Consider the following 25,225-nt stretch of genomic DNA (forward strand, 5'->3'; position numbering starts at 1 on the left):
TGAAGATTCAGTGAGTATGCGCAGCGTTACTGAAGTGCGCGTGCTAACTCCGTTCTTCTTTGTGCTTACAGGTGCCGGTGTAAAAGTCCCCTCTTGACCGGAGAAAGCTGCGGCGTGGAGAAAGCACAGAGGTTCACCCGGAGCAGGTAAGCAGAAGCAGGCTGATCCAGAGCACGGCAAGTGTGTTGCTGATGCAGCTCACAGTAAGCAACACGAAGCACTGGAAGAATCTTGGGTGTGACTTATATAGCCAGCCACACCCAAACACTAGAGAGCTCATGAATTGTCATGCACTTCCTGCTTGGCAACAGGAAGTGGTAACCAGGAAGTTACTACAAACACTAGGAAGGAATTAAAAGAAAGTATCTGCTATGGGTTTTTTGTGTGCCTATGGCAGGCCTGCCAAGCCTCCACCCAGCTTGCCCCAGCTACCTGCCTGGTACCCATGACACTGATGTCTTTCGCTAGTTTTTTATGTTTCTTTTCTAAGGTGTCAGACATAAATTGTTCCATTATAGTGTTAATCTCTTTCAGTTTCTCACGTGCGTTGTCCAGTGAGGTGTTATTTAGAATTGTGTTTTCTTCATTTTCAATTTCCTCCTTGATTTTCAAATGTATGCGTTGAGCTGTAGTTATGGTGAGGCCATCAGGTCCCTGCTACAATTAGTAGCGATTTGACTGAACCCAACCAAGTACTTTTGATCTTCAAGAAAGTGCACTGGTCCATTGCGAATGGTAAGTCCCATTGGTGCAAGGTTGCCCTTGGGGTATTCCCACAGAAAGTGTCCATGGACTTCCGTCCGGAAACATTTCTTTTTTTTTTTTTTAAACATGTTTTTATTTTCATTATCATTTTCAACAACAGGACCATTACAGTATTGGTCACTTCAACAAAAGAAAAAGGAACCCTTGTATTATTTTCATACAACATATATATAAGGAACATAGAGAAGGGAGAAGTGCAAAGCGATGATAAACTTTGGTCCTGTGTTTCTAAATCCCCTCCCACTCCCTCCCCTGCCTCCCCCCTCCCCTCCTCCACTCGACATTATCGCTTTGTACACAACTCTAAACGAGAAATCGTGACCACTTTGGGCATTGCAGCATTGCTAGGGCACTGCAAGTTGCTACTGCAAGAAGAGGGCAAGCCCACACAGGGTTTAAAGTATGCAATCGCCCAGCGGCGTGGGGCATTGCCCTGGTTCCTTTGCTTGGCTGAGATGATAAGCAAGTGTTACTAGTCTGTGGGCTCCCAATATGTCGTGTAGTATTCAAGGAAGGGCAACCAAATCATTTCGATGTTTCTGCGAGATTCATTTATTGCTGCCGTTAGGCTTTCCATTTCATATATAGCGTGGGCCTTTATTAACCATTCTCTTTTCGATGGAAGGATTCTCGATTTCCATTTTACGGTCAGGCACACTCGGGCTGCTAATAGGAGATTGCGTGGTAAGTACATTAGGGATTCGTATGTTTCGTCATCTTCCGACTCTATCCCAAACAAAACTAGTGTGGGCGTTGGGTTTCTGGGGATCCCATCTATGTCTCGAATCCAGCCCAGCACTTCCCGCCAGTACACTTGGACTCTGTCGCAACCCCACCACTGGTGCCAGTAGTCACATTGCTCTCCACAACCCCTCCAGCAGTAGGGAGATGTCCCGGGAAACATTTTGGACAGGCGGAGGGGAGTGTAATGCCACCTCATCAGTAATCGCACATTGTGCATTTTGTATTGCATGGAGACCGATGATGACCACACCGCCCTGTATATTCCCTTCCATACTTCCCCTTGGGTTTCCATAGATAGGTCGGTTTCCCATTTCGCCTCTGAGGGTGGGCGTGGACTGTGACCCCTCGTGACTAGTGCTCTGTACAATTTTGATACCAGGCCTCTCGATGTTTGGGGGGAGCTTAAAATCTGCTCGAATGGCGTCAAGGGACGCTTTAACAAGTTACCCCACCTTGGGTCATGCATGGCACTCCGCAGCTGAAGGAAGGATAAAAGGGAGACACTTGTACCCTGCAAGTCAGCCTGTAATTCTTCCCGGGTTGTGAACACCTCATTTTTCCAGAGCTGTCCAGCTCGACTCAAACCTGCCTCATACCAAGACTGTGACTGCTGGACTGCTCTCAATGAGTTTTGGATTGGTGGAGACCAGATGCAACTTAAAGGAGAGGGCCACGTTGTGATTCCCTGCATGGCTCGGGATGGGCGCCAAAGAGACCATAATACCTTCAGAATGGGGTGTTGTTTAATCCTTTGTGTCATGGCTGATCTCGGGACCCACAACCACTCTCCCAGGGTGACCGGATCAAAGATGTCATTCTCTATTGCCACCCATTGTTTCTCTGGGTTTTCCCACAAGTGATCCGGGAGTAAACGGAGTTGTGACGCTCTATAATATTCTCCCAAGTCTGGAAAGCTCATGCCCCCCATCTCTTTGGGTTGGATAAGTGTGGAGTACGGGATCCTTGCTCGTTTGTCTGCCCATAGGAATCTTAATAGTGTGCGCTTTACTTCTGTCAGGAAGGAATCGGGGACAATGACTGGGAGGGACTGAAATAAAAAAAGAAAACGTGGGAGTATGTTCATTTTGATGGCAGTAAAACGCGCCGCCCATGACATGGAGAGTTTGCACCATCTGGAGATGTCTTTTTGAATGGCTACCCACAGAGGTGTGTAATTAGCATCAAAAAGGTCTGGCAGGGAGACCGTTATATTAACCCCTAGGTAGCGGACCAGGTCGGTTTGCACCCTAAAGTTCCAATCTGTCTCTAGGCGCAATGCTAAGTCGGCATTGTCTTTCAAGGGGACCGCTATGGTTTTTTGTAGATTGACCCGGAAGCCTGATAGGGGACTGTATCGTGACAACTCTTGGAAAAAGGCAGGAATAGAAGTGGTGGGTTCAGTTAGATACAACAGGATATCGTCGGCAAACATAGCCAGTTTGTATTCCCTACTGCCTCTCGGGATTCCTCTAATGATTGGGTTGGACCTGATGGCTTGGGCAAAGGGTTCAATGACCAGGGCATAAATGAGAGGGGAGAGTGGACAGCCTTGTCTTGTACCTCGAGTAAGGCTGAAGGTTCGTGACGAGATGCCATTAATCGATACTTTGGCCCTGGCAGATCGGTATAGTGCTTTCGCTCCTTGTGTCCATGCTGGTCCCAGCCCCACCCATTCTAAAACAGCTGTCAAAAAGGGCCACTCTACACGATCAAAAGCCTTTTCGGCGTCTACTGATAACAGGAGGGGGTCCTTACCGGCCTCTCGGAGAGTTGCCATGAGGTCTAGGGTTTTTCTAACGTTGTCTGCCCCTTGCCGGCCTCTTACATACCCTACCTGGTCGGTGTGGATTTGTTGCGGGAGAATCTGGGCTAGGCGGGCGGCCAGTATGCTGGAGTAAATCTTTGCGTCTACATTTATGAGCGAGATCGGTCGATATGATGAACACTCTGTGGGATCTTTACCTTCTTTGGGGATAACTATAATGATGGATTCAGTGAAGGAGTCGGGAGCCTTGCCAGATTCTAAGATGGAAGTGAATAGTTTGGCGAGAAAGGGTGCTAGTGTGCTGCCGTTTCTCTTATAAAAGGCTGGCGTGAAACCATCCTGTCCTGGGGCTGAGCCCGCCTTGAGGGCTGAAATCGCTCCCTGCACCTCTGTTGCGGAGATTGGGGCATTTAGCATTTCTAGGTGCTCTTCCGTGATGAGAGGGCGTGACATATTGGTTAAGTATTCTTTGATGTCGGGGGAGGTGCCATCAGTCTCAGCAGTGTATAGGTCTGCGTAAAAATCGGAGAAGCGAGACACTATGTCTTGGGAATTTGTAAGCGGAGAGCCCTGTTCGTTGTTTACTTTATAAACTGCCCTATCTGCCCTTTGTTTGCGGAGTCTGTTCGCTAGCATGGTGTGCGCTTTGTCCCCCTTTTCGTAGAACTTCTGTTTAAGGTATTTAATTTGGATGAGGGCTTTGCCTTTCCATATATCTTTTAATTCCTCTCTCATTTTTCTAATTTTCATTTCTGTTTCAGTATCACTGGTGGGGAGATCCCTAAGGGAGCGTTCTAGTCGGGTAATTTCTTCCTTAAGTTTTTTCTCCCTGAGTAGCCGGAGTCTCTTTTTGGCGGCTCCCTCTGATATAAGAATGCCCCTTATTGTGGCTTTACCCGCTTCCCACACTGTGTTCAGTGACATACCGTTAGTGTCGTTAATGTCAAAAAATTCTGTGATGGCTTCCGAGAGGAAGTCCATGAAAATTGGGTCTCTGCATAGCAGGTCGTTACATCTCCACCGGCGATCCAGGGGTGGGAGTGGGCCCAGGTCCAATTCTAGACAACACAAGTCGTGGTCTGACCAGGCTACAATTTGGATGGATGTGTTTAAGATGTCGCCCTCATTTTCCGCTCCCAGTAATAGGTAATCTATCCTGGAGAAGGAGTGATGTGGTGGTGAATAAAAAGTAAAGGCTTTTTCCCCTGGATGGGTCACCCGCCAGGTGTCTATTAAATGATGTTCCCTAAGCTGAGTTGCGAGTCTGTCGCCCTGGAGCGTGCTTGGGGGGAGGGAATTTGGTCGAGCCGAGTGCCAGTCACATGCACGATCTATAGCTACATTAAAGTCACCCCCGCAAATTAGTGAGCCCTCCCTCCATTCCTCAATGAAATCGAACAGGGGGTCGGTAAAGCTTGCCTGCCCCTGATTGGGGGCGTAAATTGAACACAAAGTGATGGTACGTGATCTCAGCTTCCCCTTAAGTGCGATGTATCTCCCTTGCGTGTCTCTGTGTATATGAAGAACTTGCATTCCCAGGGTCCTACGCAGCAATATGCCCACACCCCCCTTCTTCACCGGGCCAGATGCCCAAAAAACTTCCCCTATGTCTTTTCCCAGGATCTTTCTTTCTTCCCCCTTAGTGTATTTTGTTTCCTGTATGAAGAGAATATCTAATTTGGATTGCGCGAACTGTCTTGCTAGCATTGATCTCTTTTGCGGGGAATTTAAGCCCTTGACATTGAGGGAGCCGAAGACTATGCCCTGTGAGTTAGCCATGATCTAGGATTTGGATAGCGTTTTTTGTGTTGCTACTTGCATGGTCCCTTTGTGTCATATTAGAGTAAATCGAAAACTGCCTTGTGTTGTGGTACTTTTGAGTTGGTTCTTTGTGCTTCTCGAACTTGCTTTGTCGAGTGGTTGTGTGGTTCCCCCCCGTCTTCTCCGCCCCCTCCCTAGTGTGGAATGCTATGCAGGGCATCCTAGCCCTCCGGGAAGGGAAAAAAGTAAAGAAAAGAGAAAAGAGACGCCCTCTTCCAATGAGGGCCACTGTAGGAGATACCCTCCTCAAGCCCTTATAGTAACTTCGATCTCTGTGCAGGGACAGGGTGCAAAGGGGACCACTATGGTGGACAACAACCTAGAATGTCTCTGAGTCCCAAGCCCCATCCAGGCAATCGAACTTTGAATAGAAAGGAAAAGTAAAAAGGAAACTTCAATGGGGCACCATGGCAACCCTTTCAGCCAGGGCCAAAGCGGCCAAGCAGTGTATAGACACAAGATGCAGTGTTGGCGAATCAAGGAGTGTTCAATCGTTTGAATTTCCATTTCTGCTGCGCACGGCCTCTTCTCGATGGCTTTTCAGTTGGATCTTGGCGCGGGCCCTTGGGTTCTCTTCGGCTCACTGCGTCCGAGTCCCCTGCAGGGCCTTGCAGGTGGCGACGAGCTCGTTCCTCTTCTTCAACCGAGGTGAGCCTGTATTCTTCGCTGTCGAACTCGAATGTAAGAGAAAATGGATGGCCCCATCGGTACTTCACGCCTTTCTCTCGGAGCCAGATCGTGAGGGGACGACACCCTCTTCTTTTTGCTAGGGTCATTGCTGAGAGATCCTGATAGATTTTGACTGTTGAGCCACGGAAATCGATCGTGTCCTTTATTCTTGCTTTTTGTAAAATGTCCTGCCTTTGCGTGTAATAATGGCATTTGATTAGGACTGATCGAGGGCCTCTCGCTGAGCCCCCTGCCCTGTGCACCCTGTCAAACTCGAGGGCTGGGGGGGCGGTCTCATCATAGAGGGACAAGATTAGGGATTTCACAGCACTCTCAAGGCTTGATTGTGTTTCTCCTCGCTCTTCCTCCAGGCCAATTATGCGGATGTTGGAGCGTCGCTCCCTATTTTCTAAGTCGTCCACTTTCGATTCCGTGTCCCTTTCCTTCTGCTCGAGGTCTAGGAGTCTAGCCTCGTATTGCATGGTGGCGATATCACCTGATTGTTGGTTGTTTTCAACCGCTTCCAGGCGGTCCTCAACTTTGGCCACTTTCGTTTGTAGGTCTGATATTATTCCGGTTAGGTTATTTCGCATTGATCTAATCTCCCCGAGCAGAAGGCGGATGTCAGACTTTGTCGCACTATCGCCATCATTGCCTGGAATGTCTGAAGTGCTTTGGGCTTCTTCCGCTTCCATGGCTGTGTTATTGCGTCTAAACTTTCTCAGGGTCGCCAGAGTTTGTGGATCCAGCTTTGTTACTTGTGCAGGGTCCTGTGAGCACGGACTGTTGTGCTAAGGTGTGCTTATTTTCACAATCTTGATCCTAAGGCTGGGTCATTAATCAGGTGGGATCTTTCTAAGCGCTGTGGTGGTCTGCCCCGGACTTTGCGGCACGTTGCTAGCGCTTTTTGCGGGCGAATCGGGGGCCCCCGCCGCTCGGTTGTCTCCGCGCCTCACAAGGTGCTTGGAGGGCCCTTGGTGTTCCTCCGATCGGCTGCGAGGCTCTACTAGTGGTGAGGAGCTTGAAAAGAGGTCGGTGCTCGTGAAGATCCGTTGTGTTGGAGCGGTGAGTTAGAGCTGTTGGGGAGAATGCCGTGGCAACGGGAATGGCTGTTCGTGCTTTTGCTGCCTGAGCTCCAGCTAGGCCGAGGAAGCACAGGCCGTATTGCACAGGAGGCCTTGTGTCCGCGGCTGACTGTCGCGCTCAGCCCCACAGGAGAGGAGCGGGGAGAGCGTCCTGCGGCTGTGGCCCGGCCCCGCAAGGGCTGCTGGACGAAGGTGCAGCGTGGCCGGGTGCACTCCCGAATGTTGAGCTGCGGCGTAGGTAGCTGGGTACGACCCCGGCGTGCAGCTCGCGCCGTGAGGTGTAACCGCAGGGGCCCGGGAGCCGACTCCGATGGAGGATGGGGGGGGGGGGGCAGGCAGCTAAGCTTGAGGGGCTGCTTACCCGAACCGGGCCGATCTCTCCGGTTGTGGCTTGCCCAGCCGATCGCTCCACCCCCTCCGGAGGGCCGGGTACCGCTGACCTCCGCGGTCGATCCCGCGGTTGCCCCACCTCGTTGAAGAGCCAGAGTGCTCCCGTCCGCTGGGTGCTGAATGTTGCTGGCGGGCTGGTTCGGCTCCTCCTAATACTTGTTCTTACGCGTGCGACTCGTTTTTCAGATGGTAGCGGCCATTTTCTCTCCCGTCTCCTCGTTGTCCCAAGTTTGGGCCGTCTGTGTTGCCTGAGGGCCACCGATCGGAGGCAGATTTCTGCCCTTCCCCGCCGCCTTGTCACCTGGGCTTTAGCTGGGTGGATGCCAGGACGCTGTATTTACTGCATTTGCTGGTTTTGTCAGGCTTTAGTTTCCTCTGTCCTGCTTGAAAAAGTGATTTTTGCAGGCTTGAAGAGGGAGACCGTGGCTCAGGCGACCATCACGTCTGCGCCCCCTAGTGGTCTCTGAAAAACATTTCTTTTTTAATTTAAGGAGATCATCTCCTGAAGCTGGGAGCTGTAATCGCGCTGCCAACAATGGGAGAACAGCCAGCCACGCTCCTGGTAAGCACCATTCCAGGCTGCCATACTACCAGCATTTCTAACAGCTGGTACCATTTTGCTTGAACATTGTTGTACATTAACCATAGCACCTCGATTTCTTCCCCTTTCCTGCAGTGCCTTGATTCTCCTTTATGGCACAAGTACACAGGGCTACAACGCGATACTGGTAGCCCATTGGAATTACTCTGAATTACCACGCACCCAGCCACACTTTGCCTGAGGTAAGCGTGCGCCATCATACACAGGTCACCCTTCCCCTTCACTTCTATTCCCCTTCCCCACCCCATCCATGGAGTTCCACTGAAAGAGGCGTATCTAGCACTTGCCTTCCCAACCCAAAGACTAACCCTGGCAACTTGGTCGACTAGACGTGCCCTGTCCAGCTTGACTGGCCCTGGCATGAAGACCATCTTTTGATGCATTTTGCTGCCACTTTCATTTTGCAACTCTGCACTTACGGGCTCCCCTCCTAATCCCAGGACCCGTACACAAGGTTTGTGTTGCTGACCTAGGAAGCCTAGCCTTTTACCCATCCACTCAGAACCCTCTGGGGTTTTTATTTTTATTTTCGAAACAGTCTTTCCAATGTGTGCTCTTACTTACAGGGAGACACAATCCAATGCCCGGAAGAAGGCGCCATAAATTGGAGCCGAAACGTCCATGGACTTTGCCCATTTCCAGCTAGTCCACACTAGACCTAGGGAACCTAACCCCAATGTAGACCTAGGATTGGTCACCATTTGACTGCAGCCAGACCCTAATTAGGGCTTCTTTGAGGACACACATTTTTGACAAAATTTCTTTTCTTTTTGTATTACTATGTATTTGTTTTTGTCCACAACCTTGTTAAACAGTGTTTTGCACTACTCTCCGTTTAAAAAAGTATGAACTCAACTGTGGAGATGTGATTTTATGTTGGTTTAATATGTTGTTTATTGAACATACAAGTCTCAAGCTAAAACAGTAGCTATTGAGTTGTATTACCTTAATGTCTTACAATTATCACAGAAGAAAACAAGGACTAAAGCCAATGGTACAGCCAATTTAATAAGGCTGTCCCCGGGACACGTGTGTTACAGACTACTTCATTTTTATCTGTAACTGTGTTTACTCAATCTCTGACTGTGGATGGGTCTGAATGGTGATTCCTTTCTTACGCCAAAACACTTTCTATAAAAATATAAAATCATACATAATTAGAAGTATGACCAACTGATTGTTGGCGGTACGTTACACTTCACTTTTTTCCATCCACAGCACAATTCCTGGACAGTGTGAGAAGGACCCTTTTTTTACAGTACCCCTTTGGGATTCAAACTTGTGTGATACTGGAAATATACCAGTGTCATAGCTTGTTGAACTATCTTGCTGAGACAACTCTGCTATAATTTACTTTGAGTGCATGATTGGCACATAAAGCCCATTTCTGAACCATGACACAAAACAGCACCAGAAAGATCAGCGTTTGTCGTCTCCAATTAGACATGATCACTTTACACTGCTGAAGGCATACATTGTATGGGTGGTGGAGGCACAATGCTATTTGGTGAGGTCCTTAAGAGTTGTGAATGGTGGAAGTGGAGTGAAGTTGGTGTTTACTGGTGCTGGCGTGGCAGATTACCGGAGAACTGACTACAGAGGGCTGAGCGCTGCTGGCCCTTTAACCTGAGGAGGAGCTGCTTCTTTGCTTTCACTACTAAAGCTCCCTTGCCCGCATAAAAGGAGTGAAGTGGTGTTTAATGGTGTTTGCGGGTGATTACAAAGTTGCGATACAGAGGAGCTGCACAATGATGAAGAAAAGCAGTGTCGGGAAAAGCTGCGACAGTGCCGGGGTAACTGATGAAAGAGAAAGATTCACACAAGAAATCAAGTAAGGCAGCGCCTGAAATCTTTCCCGTCTCTCTCAGCCCTCCCTGTCGGCAGCAAACTTTTAAAACAGTCGCAGCTTCTATTTATACCACGGGAGCATCTGTCAGTAGGGGATTTGCCGAGTGAGAACTGTTTGGAGCCTGCGTTGTCGGAGCCCCCGAGCGCACAAGTAAAAGGAACACACATGGGTGAAACTGAATCTACGAAAAATGCTTAGGGGGAGAAACTGTCCCCAGGCTGAATGATTGCAGCTGGACATCGGACAGTGTGCAGGCGCAAGCTGTCTCACTAGAAAATGTAAAACTGGCTCAGTCGGCAGACTTACTTCAGGATGGCACTGACGGGCAAGAATCCTCCCACAGGGGAAACAACTGCATCTTGATCCTAAAGAAGAACCAAGCACAAACCGATATGCGGAATAACACACAGTTGGACCAAGATTGCTCTAGTAAGCAAGTAGGCATAACTCCAAGTAGAAACTTTCCAATGCTAACTTTTGTTGGAAAGATAATAGGAGAGGCTAAGTTCCCTGTGTCTATCATACAAAAACCTCAACTTAAAACAGCAGTTATTAAGGGAAATATTGGAGAGGAAGATAGTGCCTGGATGGGAGAACCCCAAATTCAACCCAGCCAGCCTTGCCCCCTGAAAGCAAAAGAAGGGGAAGCAAGCGAACTTGGGGTGGAAGCAGATGCTGAAATTCTCAAAGCAAGACCACAACCAATGTTGTTAGAGGACTCAGGGTGTGCTTCCTTGGCCTCCCCTCAGAATCCATTTGGAAATAATGTTCTGGAAACAGAAATGAGGGCTCCGGAAATCAAATGGGATGAATGGAGTAACTCAAATGGAAATGGAGTCACTCCCAAAGATTTACTTTATTTTATTAATAATGTGTTACAGTTTATATTTAAACTTTACGCATACTGATAAATTATATAAGATCAAAGATAAATACAATATAAAATATAAAACTAAAAAAAGAAAACTGCAAAAAGAGAAAAAAGAGAAGAGAAGAGTAGAGAAGAGAAAAGAAGAAGAAAATAAAAAAAAAAAAAGATTTACAAGAATCTATGCCATCCCGGATTAAAGGAAGGAACGACCGAACTAATCCATTTGTACGTCCGGAGCCTTGGATATCTGTTTTGAACATTAGCGATACTGGAAATTTGATATGGGAAGATATGAGAGGGAAGTGGAAAGAGGCAATAAAGACGGAGATTTTTCCCCAAGACCTTGTAGACACGTTCCTAGCCCCAGAAATTCTGGGAGCGGGAAGCTTATTTGAACCCTGGATATCCGTGACAGGTGATTTAGAGAAATGCCATGGGAAAGATCAAAATGAAGATGCTATGAAAATAGGGAAACACTCCACAAATTTGCCAGCAGACAATATTTCAAACTCACTCCTGGCAGAAAAATGTATTCCTGATATAACTGTCTTGAACGGAAAAATAGCCAGGGAAAAACGGCAAAGTTTGTTGTTTATAACGGAAAAAATTGCAGCCCTGGACTATAAAATTGGGAAATCATCGCCTCTAAGAGAGGACAAAAGAGGCTTGCTGAAAGGACCAATTTCATCACAAGCTCCGGGGAAGCTGGCTACTGGGAAAACATCTCCAGTAGCCAAGGATAATGCAAATGGCTTATATGTGATTCAGGTAAAGTCACCAAATAAGCAATTAGATGGAAATCCCAGAAAAAAGGGAACAGCAAAAAAGAGGCCGAAAAGGAAAAAGTGAACGATTTGGCCCATATACATAACATGGTAATGGCGGCCCTAACGGTATTGCTGGCCCCCTTTCTAAAACCTACCAGAGTTTAAATACATAATTGCAAGATCTGCAAACCCGCAATGTAATGACCACAGGGAAACTCCAGGTAGTGGAAAACTTCATGAAAACTGGAGCAGCGTATGGATAAAGAGGCTGAGCAAACAAATATGTGGCAAAACCGCCTATGTGATCTGGCCAGAAGCAAAAAGAATGATAAGACCATTCTAATTGAAGCAGTCTTGGAAGACTGCAAGTGGATGAGGCATCATTTCAAAAAATTTTGAAACAAATCAACTTCAGGCTGGACAACCAGAGACGAAAGTAGCAGAACAGTTGGGAAAAGAGCCAGTGAAGGGAAACGAGGAAAACTCAGCACTGACCCCAGAAATACCAGTGGCAGAGATAGTCAAACCAGGTTCAGATGGAAAGGAAAAAGAACATTTCTCAATTTGTTAACCCCCTGAAAAGACGGATGCAGTAAATTTGGAGGACAAAGCACAAAGGTCGATAGCCCAAGCTAACTCTAAAGATCTCCCAAAAACCAAAAATATGAAAAAGCCGGCTAAAAGGAAACTGAACGGATCAATGGCCTTTCTAAGAAATATAAACACACCACTGAGACCAGAAACAGTGCACTGTGCAAAGAAAGCGCACAGTGAAATGATAATGCCCAAAGAAAGTGAAGAAAGAGTAGATAAAGAGGATAAAGTAGATGTTCAAATAAAAGAACAAGCTGAGGAAGACTTTGGTGATGATGAGTCTAGCGCAGATTTGAACGATCTGATCCAGCTGTTAGAAGACAACAAGAATGAAGAAGAATGGGGCAATTTGGGAATTTCAGAATGGGAGAAAATAGAAAAAAAGGTTCGAAATTTGGAGGCTAAAGAGTCGATGGCAGGCCCCCAGAAAAAGAATTGTAAGAGGGGGAATAATAATTTACCTCTGGATAGAAAAGAAAGAGATGTGGGAAATGGGGGGAAGGGCAAGTGTAAGATCTGAAATGGGAGATAAATTTCAAACAATGGTGGAAAAAGAGAAAACTTTAATAAATTGCCAGAGGAAAATAAAAGAAGGCCAAGCCAGCAGATAGAAGAAGGGAAATGCTATAACATCGACTATGAGAAGAGCTCAAAGAAGACCCCTCCCCCATTTCTAAGAAAATGGTGGAGAGAGAAGAAAGATCAAATATGGTTATAGGATAAATTAGGAAAGAATAGCAAAGGAATCTAAAAGATTAATACTGAACAGAGAACAAGTGATGAAAGTCTTTCAGCAAATCCCGGCAACCAGATTTATACTATCGGATGACATACGCAAAGTGGAGTTTGTCAATGAACAAAGATTGAACTGGGTTACGCTGCATTTGAAATCACAGAAAATTTAATAAACACTGATGGAAGCCCAAGGGAAGATAGCCCTATTAGGCTATAAGCTAAGTGATGGAAACCATAATGAAGATTGGTAGAAATCTGCTGAAATAATAACAAAGAGATCAGATGTAAATGCTCAAAATAACGAGAAGGTAAACCAAGACTTATCAATTAAACTCAAATCTGTGAAAGAAAAAGAGTGAAGCCAAGAAAATCTACAAAAGAGCTCAAGAAAGATCTAAGCTGAATTTGTGAATAAGAAATCTAGCCGGTCAGACGCAGCCACAAAAAGAGGAAGTGAGTCGGACCAACGAGATGAGAAGGAATCGGAACAAAAGATGAAATTCACAATCGACAATTCAAGGAAGCGATTTAAATCCGTAAAAGCAAAACAAGATGATAATGCTAAATCCGGAGACTGGTCTTGGATGGCAGAAGCTTCATCATCCAAAAAGAAACTTTAGACTGAGACGGGACAATGAAGGGACAAATTTAAGCTGTGCGTCCTGGAATACCTGTGGCTATTCTGAGGGGAGGACGATTTTCTGGATCAATATGTGATCCTGTGTCTCCAAGAAACTTGTCTAAGGGTAAAGCCTATCTGTGAAAACTATGAAGTCTTCATTAATCCAGCAAGGAAAGGAAGTAAAGGCAGGCCATATGGCGGCCTGCTAACTTTAGTAAAGACCAAAAGTGAAATAAAGGTTACAGATTGTAGAAATCCAAACCCTGATCTACAGATACTGAAAATTACAAATTACTAGGCGAACAGACCCTTAAGCTGCTACTCATCAATACGTATTGGAGTGGGACGGATCCAGTGTCGGAGGCTTATTTAAATTATATAATGAGATAAATAGATCAATCGATGATAACGGAACAAGATCAACTGATTCTACTATGCAGGGATTTAAACATCAAGTTATTTGCTAAAAATGGACAGCTAATCCCGATTCTAGTTTAAGGGGGAGAACTAAATGCTGGTCAGATAAATTGGCGGTAGGAGATATGAGAATGTTGAACGGCCATATAAACAGTGATCTTGCTGGTTCAGATACACGTGGCAGGGGGAAAAGCCGAGCATATCTGGATTGCTGCTATGTCTCAAAAAAAATGCTGGAGTGGACTGAAGGTTTTGCAGTAGTAACACAAGCAGCAAGCAACCACAACCTCATGAATATACAATCGTCTTTACCCTTGTTTAATGAAGATAAAAGAAGGATGGGACAAGTAGAACTTGCAGGGGGGTTAAATAGAGTGAGAATAAAACAGAAGGAAATACCTGTTGTGACTGAGCGATATGCAGCACATGTAAAGGAGAACCCCCAGGCAGTGGAGTATCAGTGGCTGTTGAAGGATTATGAAATAGGAAAAAAGCCATTCAACCAGGGGAAGGTGAAAAGAAAACATGCATATGATCAACAGGTAGCAGCCAGAAGGAAATAATATAGGTCAGAGATTAGATATTAGATACCTTCAGAAAGAAGATAGTGAGACCAGGAAAGGAAAAATCAGAAAGTGCAAGCAAGCGTATATAAATTGGATGAGAACCACCAAGGCGGGAAGGGTCCAAGCTGATGCATAGAAAATGCTGGCAGAGATATCTGCCAGTGATGCTCGAAGCTTATGGGAAATAATTAATGGAGGTGATGATTTCCAAACGGCATTTTCAGTAAATCAGGTATCGGAAGCCACCTGGATCGAATATTATGCAGAAGTATTTAAAGAGAAAGGAAAGCTGGGCTCTGACATTTGATAATGTGAGAATAGACACAGAACCCTGGAGAATAAAATTTCACCAATTAGACATCGAGCTGCTCATTCAAAAACATAGTACTTCAAGAGCAGCCGGACCAGATGGCATCTCCAATATGGTAATAAAAACAAATAAAGAAAAATGGGGAGAAATGATTTTCCTGTTATTTTCCCAAATTGTACCAACTAAAACAATTCCGCTATCATGGAAAGACGGGATAATTATCCCAATCTACTAAAAGGGTGATCGGGGGGACCCTCGTAACTACTGCCCTATTGCCCTCCTAGACTCTATTGGCAAACTATTTGCCATGTTACTCCTGAAGGATTTAAAGAGGTGGGCACATAGGGCTGGTATCCTGGATCCACGACAAACAGCTTTTCTGCCAGGAGTAGGAACTGCGTTGAATATTTGCGTACTAAGCCTGCTGAAGCAGTGGGCTATAGACACCAGGACCCAGGTCTGTCTCAGGTTTATCGACCTGGAGCAGGCTTTTAACAGGGTTTGCCGTGGTAAACTATGGAAAAAGCAAGAAGCATGGGGTTGCCCAAAGGATTTAATCGAGGCAATGGAAGCCTTGTACATGGACACCTCAATCCAGATCCATTTAACGAGAGAAGGTCTTCTATCAACTAAGATAAATACACACCGCGGTGTAAAACAAGGCTGTGCCCTAGCACCCTTTCTGTTTGTCCTTTACATGATAGATATGAGAGACTCACAAAATCAAATGCAAGCATTCCCCCCAAAAATAAATGGAGATCCCATTCCTTGGATATTATATGCGGACGATCTGGTCTTTATTGACCAGATGTCTATCGGTCTGCAAAGACATCTGAACACTTTCCAAGGCTTCTTAGAAGCAAATCAAATGAAGGCATGTGTTAAAAAATATGAAATCCTGATCATGCAGACAGCCTGTGGCCAAAGGAGAAAGGGAGATTCCTATTTGTGGTTTCTGGATAACTAAAAGCTGGAATTTGTGAATACTATACTATATCTAGGAGTTAAAATTAACAAGAATATAAATGAGTCTGGCCATTACCAGCTTATTACGGAGAAACTAACTAAGCTGACAACTCAAGCCAGAGCCATCTACAACCGGTATAGTACTTACTCTATGATTCCCATATTGACTTTCTATAAGCAAAAGGTGGTGGCAGTCCTTACTTATGGAGCAGAGGCAATATTAAATCTGTCCTGGAAGGTATGGGAAATCTGTGAAGGTTTTTTCTGGAAAAGGGTTTTGAGGCTCCCTAATTCATTACCAGGGTATATGATTAGAGTTGAGTTAAGACTACAGTCCCTGGTGTCAACAGTGATGTGGAAAACTGTATCTCTGTCCCGGAAGTGTATAATGGATCTACCACTGACACCATATAATATCGTTTATAACCCACAAGTGAATGACGATACATATCTACACCACTGAAAAAGAGATGCAGTGAATTCCTGGAAAGTAATTATATTACAGAGGAAATGTTAAAGATTGATCCTCTAAAAGTGAAAAAGATATTGCAAAGAAATGATTGGCAGAATTCCCTAGAGCAAAGGAATGGATACAAGCTAGGCATTAACATCATTTGGGAATGTAAGAAGCTAAATGAACCTTTGAAGTACCAAACAAAATTCCCATCAGCACACTATCGGGATCTGCTCATAAGAAGTAGGCTGAACACTCTTCCTACGGCAGAGGTCAGACTTATGAGAAAGCAGATTGAGGAGAAAGACTCTAGATGCTGTTACTGTGATCAAGACAATAATATAGAGACTATAAAACATCTAATGATATTTGGCCCTGCTATTAACAGGATTTGAAGAAAATTGCTGGCACTTATGTGCAGCATTATCACTCAATGTCGAAGGAGGTGTGGTGGGAGGGAATAATGTCAGCCGAGAATTTTGGCATAACAATCGCTGGGATGAAACTACTGGAAGAAGTAATCCAGATTAAGGATTGAAAGAAGGGAATGAACTGAAATGAATGTTTTAAATATTGGATGAAATAATGTTAAAGGTTTTCAATGTTTGAACCAATAAAACATTTTTAAAAAAGAATGGTGGGTGATTAGAAAGGAGAGGGCGCCTAAAACCATGCTGTGGGTAACAATGACTGAAGGTAATGCTGATGTTAAGCTACCACAGTTGTAAAAAAAAAGTGTTGGGTGTCAAGTGAATGAGAGACAGGATGCCAGACTGTGGATTTGTATTGCACATTTTAACCACACACATGAACACACACCCAACTACAAAAGTATATACATACATGCACACACTTTCAAAATCTTGCACACACACACACATTGCAATACATTCAAACATGCACAAATACATATACTTTTGTATTTAATCACCTTCAAGATAACAGGCTGATTATATTAGGGGTGTACCTAATAGTAGATTAAAGGATTCAGGCAAATACCAAATAGTTGGACAATTATTTGGCCGAATATGGAGCCAAATAGTTTCCTTTTTAATGAATAAAGTTATGTAGACAAGGAAAACACTTTCTAAATTAAAAAACACACTTTAAAATATGCATATCCATTCTTTATTGCATTTTTCCTCTTTGTTGTCTACAGAAGATGTTTATGTACACCGTGAAAGGAAAACATTATCTGAAAATAAACGTTCAGTAACAGCACAGTTTGTATTATTGTGCATTCATAGGTGTCGCTTGTTAGGCAGGACCCAAGTAACTAATAGTAGTCTCAAAGTATAGCATGCATGTATGCAATCGCTGTGGGGGGAGAAAAGGATTTGTCTATTTGTACTTTCAAATGATCCTTCTGGGCCTGCCCATTTGTAGCCTTCTGGCCCCAGCAAGGCACTGAAACACAAAGGGAGTGATTACATCAATTAGCACCCCACTGACTGCTGCGGTGGTACTCAATACAGGCCTTTGGGTTGCTAAAGCCAGGCCTTCTACCTGTGGTACTGAGTGGGGTTGAGGCATTTGAAAATATAAGTCGTTTCATTAATATATACTATTTTTCTTTGTTTTCTGGGGGGGGTATGTTTGTTTGACACCTGACTGCGGCCAGTTGCTGAGACCTGCAGACGTATAAAAGGATTACTCAAGCAGCAACCTCATAATATAAGGAGTGGCTGGCATGGCAAATGTAGTGGGTAACATTTGCATGCCAAGTCTCCACAGGCCAAAAAGACTTAACATTTACAGTTGCAAAGTCAGACTTTGCCACTGCTTATTTGCAATCTAATGTGAGGCCACGATAAACTACGTTATCTCTCTCTCTCTCTGCAGAGTTTACATTGTTTCTTAATTAGTACAGTTTGTTTTTGAGACATCCGGTACGAAATAGTTTCTATTTTTTAAGAAATCAATTGGAATCCTCTAATTGCTTCTAATATGAGATCGCCATCTTGTCACCCAGCTTAACTTTTCAATATGTGCTTCAACGGGATGAAAGTGAATACGAACTCTCAACGACGCTAAGTAATTAAGGCGACCATACAAGATTTAGGTGTACGGATGGATGGGTCACAGTAAGATCTCCTGCTTTTCACAACAGTCGCGACACTTCCTCAAGTGCAGTCAGATTTACAGTGCTTGTGTCAGCTCTTACCTTTTGTCCCAGAATTGGCGGCGGAGGAACATATACTGGTTTTATGGGATCATGAGCCATGTTTTTTTCTTTCGTTGATTTCGACGGTTTTTTACTTATCTTCTTCTTCTTCTTTAGTGTCTTTTTAGCTCCTGGCATGGTGATGTCTCTTTGGCTAGAATGTTGGCTTTGTTTGTTGTGGTTGGTAACTGCTAGTAACCGACTGTACTTCCCTCTCTAACCAGGAGAGGGCAGCGCAGTATTACATGTGTCATGGAATGCTATCCGTGCAGTACTGCTTCAAGTTGACGGTACAAAAAGCTTGCGAACTCCATCAATAAACATTTTTGTTGTTGGTACACATGCGTTGATATACTTGTAGAACTATTAGATTAGCTGCTGATTACTATGACCAATAACTTTAATACAGTAAATGTGAATAATATTGATATATACTGTTCTTTGTTGAAGCCTCAGGTTCGCAATTCTCATGTCAAATGAATTATTAGAAAAGTTGAAAAACACTCATAGATGCAGTGAAAAAATGTACACAATTAAGATCTGAAACATCCTAAAAACGAAACCCAAAAATAACTACGCAGGAACGGCCAACCATAAAAACTGGGTCTAACAGAGAGACTGGAACAGAGGCTGCACAGGAGTGCGTCTTACTGAGGCGGGAAGGTAAAGCTCTAGAACTGCTCTTTTGGAAGCTCGGACCCTCACCGTCTGAAGCATCACTAATGACTAGATAAGGAAGTCTAGTCTGTCGCCCTGCAAAGATTTAATGGGATGTTTGAACGTCTGTTTCCATTCGGAAGCGCCTATTCGTGTCAAGGCCCACACTACAAACAATGTAAATAAGCCATTAATAATGAACTTCACTCGGAAGACAGCTGGAAACCAGTGAAGCTCATTCCGGGTGAGCTCAATCTGCTTGAAGCACAAAACACGTTGCAGTCCGCATGGTGCTGCGCCTGTTGCAGCTCCTGTGTTAGTCTTGTAGCAAGTTTTGCATACAGTAGAGCAATTGTGTAGTCCATACCCGCTGAAGCGACAGTCTCAGATGGAAATACGCTCATGGCTTTAAGTGGGCCAGGGCTAGCCAGGCTCAGCCCTGGCAGCCTTCAAATATTGCCCTTGAGCCTTTGATCTGCCAGGGTTCTCGAACTAACCCCCTTACTTAATGGCTTTAAAAATATCAGTGGCAATACTGATCTTTGCCAGTAGATGTCACCTTCAGTAATGTTTAGAATCACAACATCAGTTAAAGACATTTAAATTTAGGTTCTTTTCAAACAGGAAAAGGAAAGTATAAGAACATACATTGTTTGATGTGTGCCCCACATTGTATTAAAGTATGATCATTAGAATACCTTTAATTAGTATGCATGAATAATGGATTTCTTTCAGAAGAACTGTAGGTTTGCATGGTGTACTGATCCCTTTTGATTTGATGTTCTGTTTCATACTTGAATACATTTATTTAGGTCAAAACGTTTACACACATGAACCATATTTAAATACGTCTTTTAAACCAGAATGTTTTCCATTTCATTGCACATATGTAAACTTGATTGGCTCTGTTAGGTCACTTCTTTAATTACACAGGACACTCCTCTTTTAAAGCTTTATTAGCGGCTGTTTCAAGACCCTTTTTAGGCCCTGCTGACAAATATTGCATCCCGAAGCATTAGTGCCCTGGTCGATTTCGTATTCCACTTAAAGCAATGAATGCGCTGCTTTAACAAATGCTTTGTTGTGTTCAGATGCACATTGGACCAAATTGAAGGTATTCCAATGCAACGTCTGTCAGTGGCAGTGACAGGGCTGAAGTGCGTCATTAGAAGAGCTGCTTGAAGCTTGACACGTGAGGCTCAAGTTGAAGGTGCATGGTTTTATTGTCAAGGAACCTATCAAGGTCACTGTAGTACTTTTTAACAACTATCTGGAGAAGCGGGAACCACCTACCTACAATCACCTTCACAATTTTTTCATTCTATACATATATATTCAGTGAAACAACTTTGTTCAAGGGACGATATGGTTAAGTTGCACTACAAAAACCTATCAAATTCAGTGAAAAGAAATTGTTAAAGAGACGTTATGGTTACAAGTAAAACTGAAAACCCCCAGAAAATCGGCAGTTATGGTAAGCTAAGCAACCATAACTTGTGCCACCACTGTGCACTGCTAAGACTAACAAAGATGACATCACTGATGGCATCGCAAATCTGAGCCACTTGTTTTTGCTCCCTGACATATCTAGGCTAGTTGTTTTTGTTCACTGAGAATTACAAAAATCCCAAAGGTGCTATTTATCTAGACCATATGTATTAAAACTGTGGTTCACGCCCCCCGTGGGGCATGGCCGCATTCCTGAGGGGTTGAGAGTGCAAGTCTGCAGCCTGAAAAGTTTTTTAAAAGTTTTTTTTTTAGGGAGGAAAATAGAATCTGGGCTGAGGAGTAGTACTGTGCAGGTGTGGTTTATCCATAATGGTCAAGGGGGCATTGACGCAGTGGCCCCCTCACCCATTGTGGAGGAGCCAGGGAGCAAACCCAGTGAAATACCGAGCACACCCTCAGCTGCTTTTTCCAGCTGAGGGAGTGCTCCTGGGCTGGCTGAACTCTCAAAGGGAAGCTTGTTCCCCAGCAGCACATGCTCAATGAGCCCTGCAAGGCTTGGGGTACTTTGCTTCACCAGCCTTGCATGGCACATTGGAAATTCTGTCTGGAGAACTGTATGTCTGTATGTGCGAAGGGGAGCTTGTGCGCCTCCTCGCACATACAGACATGGCAGGATGGAGCAGGGAGTTTCAGCAGCCACACTCAGGCCCCTGCACACATGTACAGGAACCAGGAAGCTTTTGCTTCCCGATTCCTGTTCATGATGCAGGAACTGGGGCGCTGGGGAGGAAACCTCAGGACCGGGACAGAAGGTAAGTTTAGGTTCATTTATGTTTTATTTATTTATGTGTATGGATGCGTGTATGCTTGTGTTATGTGTGAGTGTATGATGATGGGTGCTGTAAGGTTATTTAGCATGTTACAACACAGAGTACAGCACTACTGCACAGGATCAATGTGTAGCATGTGTTTTTTTTTTTTATGCAGTACCACTGCATGGGTTTGGTGCATTGCTATGATGCAATTGTTTCAAGCTATGTGCTGCCAGTGTAACATGGACATATACGTGAGGGCAGGTTATTCAGTCAAAAACGATTTTTACATATAAAAAGCAAATCATTTTTTTTTCACAGTTAAAAGCACACATTTGTGCATTCAAAATGCGCACTATTTTTCACCTGAAATGCCTATGTTGCAAGAGACATATTTGAAAATTAATAAACTAACCTCATTAACAACTAACCTGATCATAACCCACTAATAATAATGTGTTCTTCAGTGCAACATGAATGGAAAATGACAGGCTCTGAAAGTCATTATTTAAATGCACATTCAGTTTTTTTTTTCTTTTTGCTCTGCTGTTCTGTCCACAGTAACTGCAGGAAGCAAAGACCTTGAATAAGCAGGAAATCAGTTTGGTTACAGTTGCAACTGTATAAGCCAAGCCATTGTGTGCAGAGGGTGGTTAGGGCATGATAGAATTTTATTGGTTAGGATCCTTTGGTAGGAAGTAACCAGAGTTTTCTTGTAAAATCTCGAGGAAGGAGCTAGGGAGAGACATCTTGACACAGCTCGAAGAAGGACTGGGTTGATAGCTGGGGATGCCTGATTCCTAAAGCAGATTCAACTTGGTTGCAGAGACTGGGATTTCCAGTCAACAAGTCCCAGTTTGAGTGACAGCAGATGTTTGTCCTTGCTGGGTGAACCCCTCCAGAAGGCGAACAGCCAAAGAAGTTACATGCTGAATAAGCCTGGTAATTATCTTGCTGAGGTGTGGGGGCTGAGTGTGTACGGAAATATTCAGTCAGTGTAGGAAAGGAGATTTCTGTGCTTTACCCACGTGTTTAATGTTGCAAATTGAATTCTTGTTCCCTGCCACTCTCTTTTCAGTGTATCACAAATAATGTTGTTACTGTGCTAGTTCATTTATTTCTGTAAAGAGTGAGATCGTGTTTCAATGCAACTTTTATAATACACAAAAATATCTGAAAGCAGACGGGTGGTGTGTTTTATATTTACCAATGAAGTGCTGATGATGTGGGGAGATGGTCAGACAGTGCAATTGTCATTTTTAAGGTAGCTAAAAATAAGATTTGGCTGCAGCTGTGTGCATGTCATTCAATATGAGCAATTATAAATAACTGTGTGGTGTAGTCTGCCGGAGGTCTATGAGTCGGCAGAAAGGGAGGCCCGGGACATAGTTCACTATCGTACATAAGTTAGTGAAAAATACCACATGTAGCTCATTGTTGTAGATAATTCAGTGAGAATTGCCCATGGTGGCACACTAAAAATGAAAATGTGGTATTTCTGAAATGTAGGCCTGAGGTCTCTCTAGTAATCACAAGAACAAACTAAACAAAAACAAGGGGTTCTGGATATTGGGGCCACAAATAAACCAAAGGAATTATGCTCACCTCCATACCAATCAACCATGCAAACCAACCACGCATACCAACCGCGCATAGCATCTAAATAGGTCTGTGTGCTGAAATAATGCAAATCCACTGTGTTACTGTTGTACAAGGCCCAATCTGAATGTAGATAGTGATTGTTACTAAATTATTATTTTTGGCGGTAAGAAAATACCTCCAGGCCCCAAATGTACACAAAATACCCAACATATTTATGGTGCATTGCAGGCCGGGAAAGTGATCACAGAGCACCTACTGGGCGTGGCAAGTGTGTCTCACACTGCCATCTGTACATTAAAGGGAACCCATTTCATAATAGCAGTGTGTTACTAAAAACGAATTTCAGAATGTCACAAAGGGAAACCACATTCTCAGACCTAGTGCAATATTTAGAGGCAAAGTTGTTTGCACATGGGACGTGGTCGTCGAACAGTACCTTAGAATGGCATGACAACATTCAGGGTGAGGTGCAGAAAGAAAAACTAGACAATATTTTTGCAGAAGGCAGCATAATTCAGGTCTGCCTTACAAGATTATTGAATGCAGCCGATAAAAGTGCAGAGAAAGACTGTTTAATACGGCTATGCGGCAAAATATGGTTTATTTTGAATAGGTCCCTGCTAATGCAGGAAAATGATGCCCAGCTAATTAACAGGTTAAAGACTGAATTAGATGGGGCAAGTAAAAATCAGGAAATGTTTAGAGCAGAATTGGATGTATGCCAAAAAGACATGCAATTAAAATGCAGAGACTTTGATGCTCAGTTATCCAAAAGCAAGAAACAATTTGAGGATAGTGAGCAAGAATTGGTACACTTAAAAGCCTTAGTGGACCACATTAGACAGGATAAAGATGAGATTGCTTCAGAAATGCAGATTTTACAAAAAGAAAATTTTGAAAAAGAAAGTGATCTCCAAGGTGCAGAGCAAGAAATGGTTAAAATGATTCAAGAAAAAGACAAGAGAAACAAAGAATTCAATGAATGCCAAATGCAAATGTGCGACATGCAGGAGGTAATAGATAAAATGAGTGATGAAAAAAACTATCTGCAAAATGAAGCACGCAGGCTCCTTAAAAAGTGCAAAGACTTAGAACAACAAATGTGCATTCCCAGGACCCAGGAGAGGCGGCAGGGTACCACATTCAATTGAGTGGAGGTGAATTCTAGTTCTGCCCAAAGAGCTAGTGCTCCAGTGACTGGGCCGTTGACTGAACTTGGTTGCAGCGCCCTTGGGGGATTTGATACTCCCATTGGGGGCAGCCACCAATCTCATACACCTGAAAACAGGATTGAATCACAAAGTAGTGCAATTCCATGCATTGCAACAAGTAGCCCCATAAAAATAATGAAATCCATTAACGCCCTGATAAAACCATTTAAAAAGGGAGGTGAATGCTGCATTGAGGATCACTTAGAAGCGGTTCATGACATTTTTAAAGCACTCCAGATACCTAAGGAACAGTACAGACAATATTTTCATTTAATTTTAGATGCCCCGACGGCCAGCATCATAAGGGGATTAAATGAGCAGCAGAATATGACATGGGTGGAGTTTGAAAAAGAAATTAGGTGTCATTTTTCTCCTTTTCAGTCATTGCAGGAGGCAAAGAAAGTCGCTTACACAATCACTGCTGGGCCTAATACATCCCCTCGCCAATTTTTACAAGACTTAAAAAGAGCATTTTCTCGCTTTGATGTATCTTTTGACCCAAATTCCAATGAGTTTAAAACTGCATACTTCTATGGGCGACAGAAAGACATCATATCCCAATTGGTCCGTGAATTTGACCGTGACAAGTCCCCTGAATGGATTGTACATCAAAGCACAAAACTATATGAGGTACTCTATTGTCAGGGTAGAGAAAGTGATAAAATGAAAGATACTAGACCCAAATCTAAAGAACCCTGAGCCACAGTAATGGAAATCAGGTCAGCCAAAATGTCCCTTGAGTCTGCTCAAAGCCCAGGTAAAAATAATGTGACACCTGAACAAAGGGGTAATCAACAAAGATCGCCCTTTCCTGTACCAATGATCCAATCACATGATCCTAGTAATAGGGAGAGCTACATCAGCCCTAGGTATTTAGGGGACAGACCCCGGGTAGGATATCGGCCAGACATGTCAGGTATGAACAATAACCAGAGACAAAATCAAGATCAAAGAAATGATGGTCCCTACCAGACATTGGGGACACAGAGCAGATTTGATCCCAACACCATGATATATGGTAATCAGGATAGACCTCCGATATGTGAATCTATTTACTGATAATGGAAATCAACATAGGGGCCAGTACCCACAATCTGAGAGACAGGACATGAGGCAAAACATGATCTACAATCCACGTCTGTACAATGATTCCCCACCAGAGGACTATAATCAAAGGATGGGTGCACCCCGCTCCCCTCCACAAATGAATCAAGAGTTCAGAAACCATCCCAACAGACATCAATCACCTGAGAGGTATCAGAATAGATCCAATCAGGGGGAAAACCACCAATATCGACCTAGGCCACAGAAAGAGGATTCTAGAGAGATGGAAAGGTTC

At 44.0% G+C, this 25,225-nt stretch overlaps 1 protein-coding gene across 1 annotated transcript in view; it reads right to left on the bottom strand.

The window, feature by feature from the left end:
* The window catches only part of LOC138472415 (uncharacterized), a 238,338-nt gene extending 220,015 nt beyond the window's left edge, over positions 1–18,323 (bottom strand). Inside the window, exon 1 of the mRNA XM_069610561.1 lies at positions 18,156–18,323. Coding sequence (XP_069466662.1) covers positions 18,156–18,293 — 138 coding nt within the window. The 5' untranslated portion in view covers positions 18,294–18,323. The remainder of the gene's footprint in view (positions 1–18,155) is intronic.
* Between the last annotated feature and the right edge of the window lie 6,902 nt (positions 18,324–25,225).

Source organism: Ambystoma mexicanum, chromosome 8, assembly GCF_040938575.1.
Source record: "Ambystoma mexicanum isolate Mex_15411 chromosome 8, UKY_AmexF1_1, whole genome shotgun sequence".
Classification (NCBI taxonomy): Eukaryota; Metazoa; Chordata; class Amphibia; order Caudata; family Ambystomatidae; genus Ambystoma; species Ambystoma mexicanum.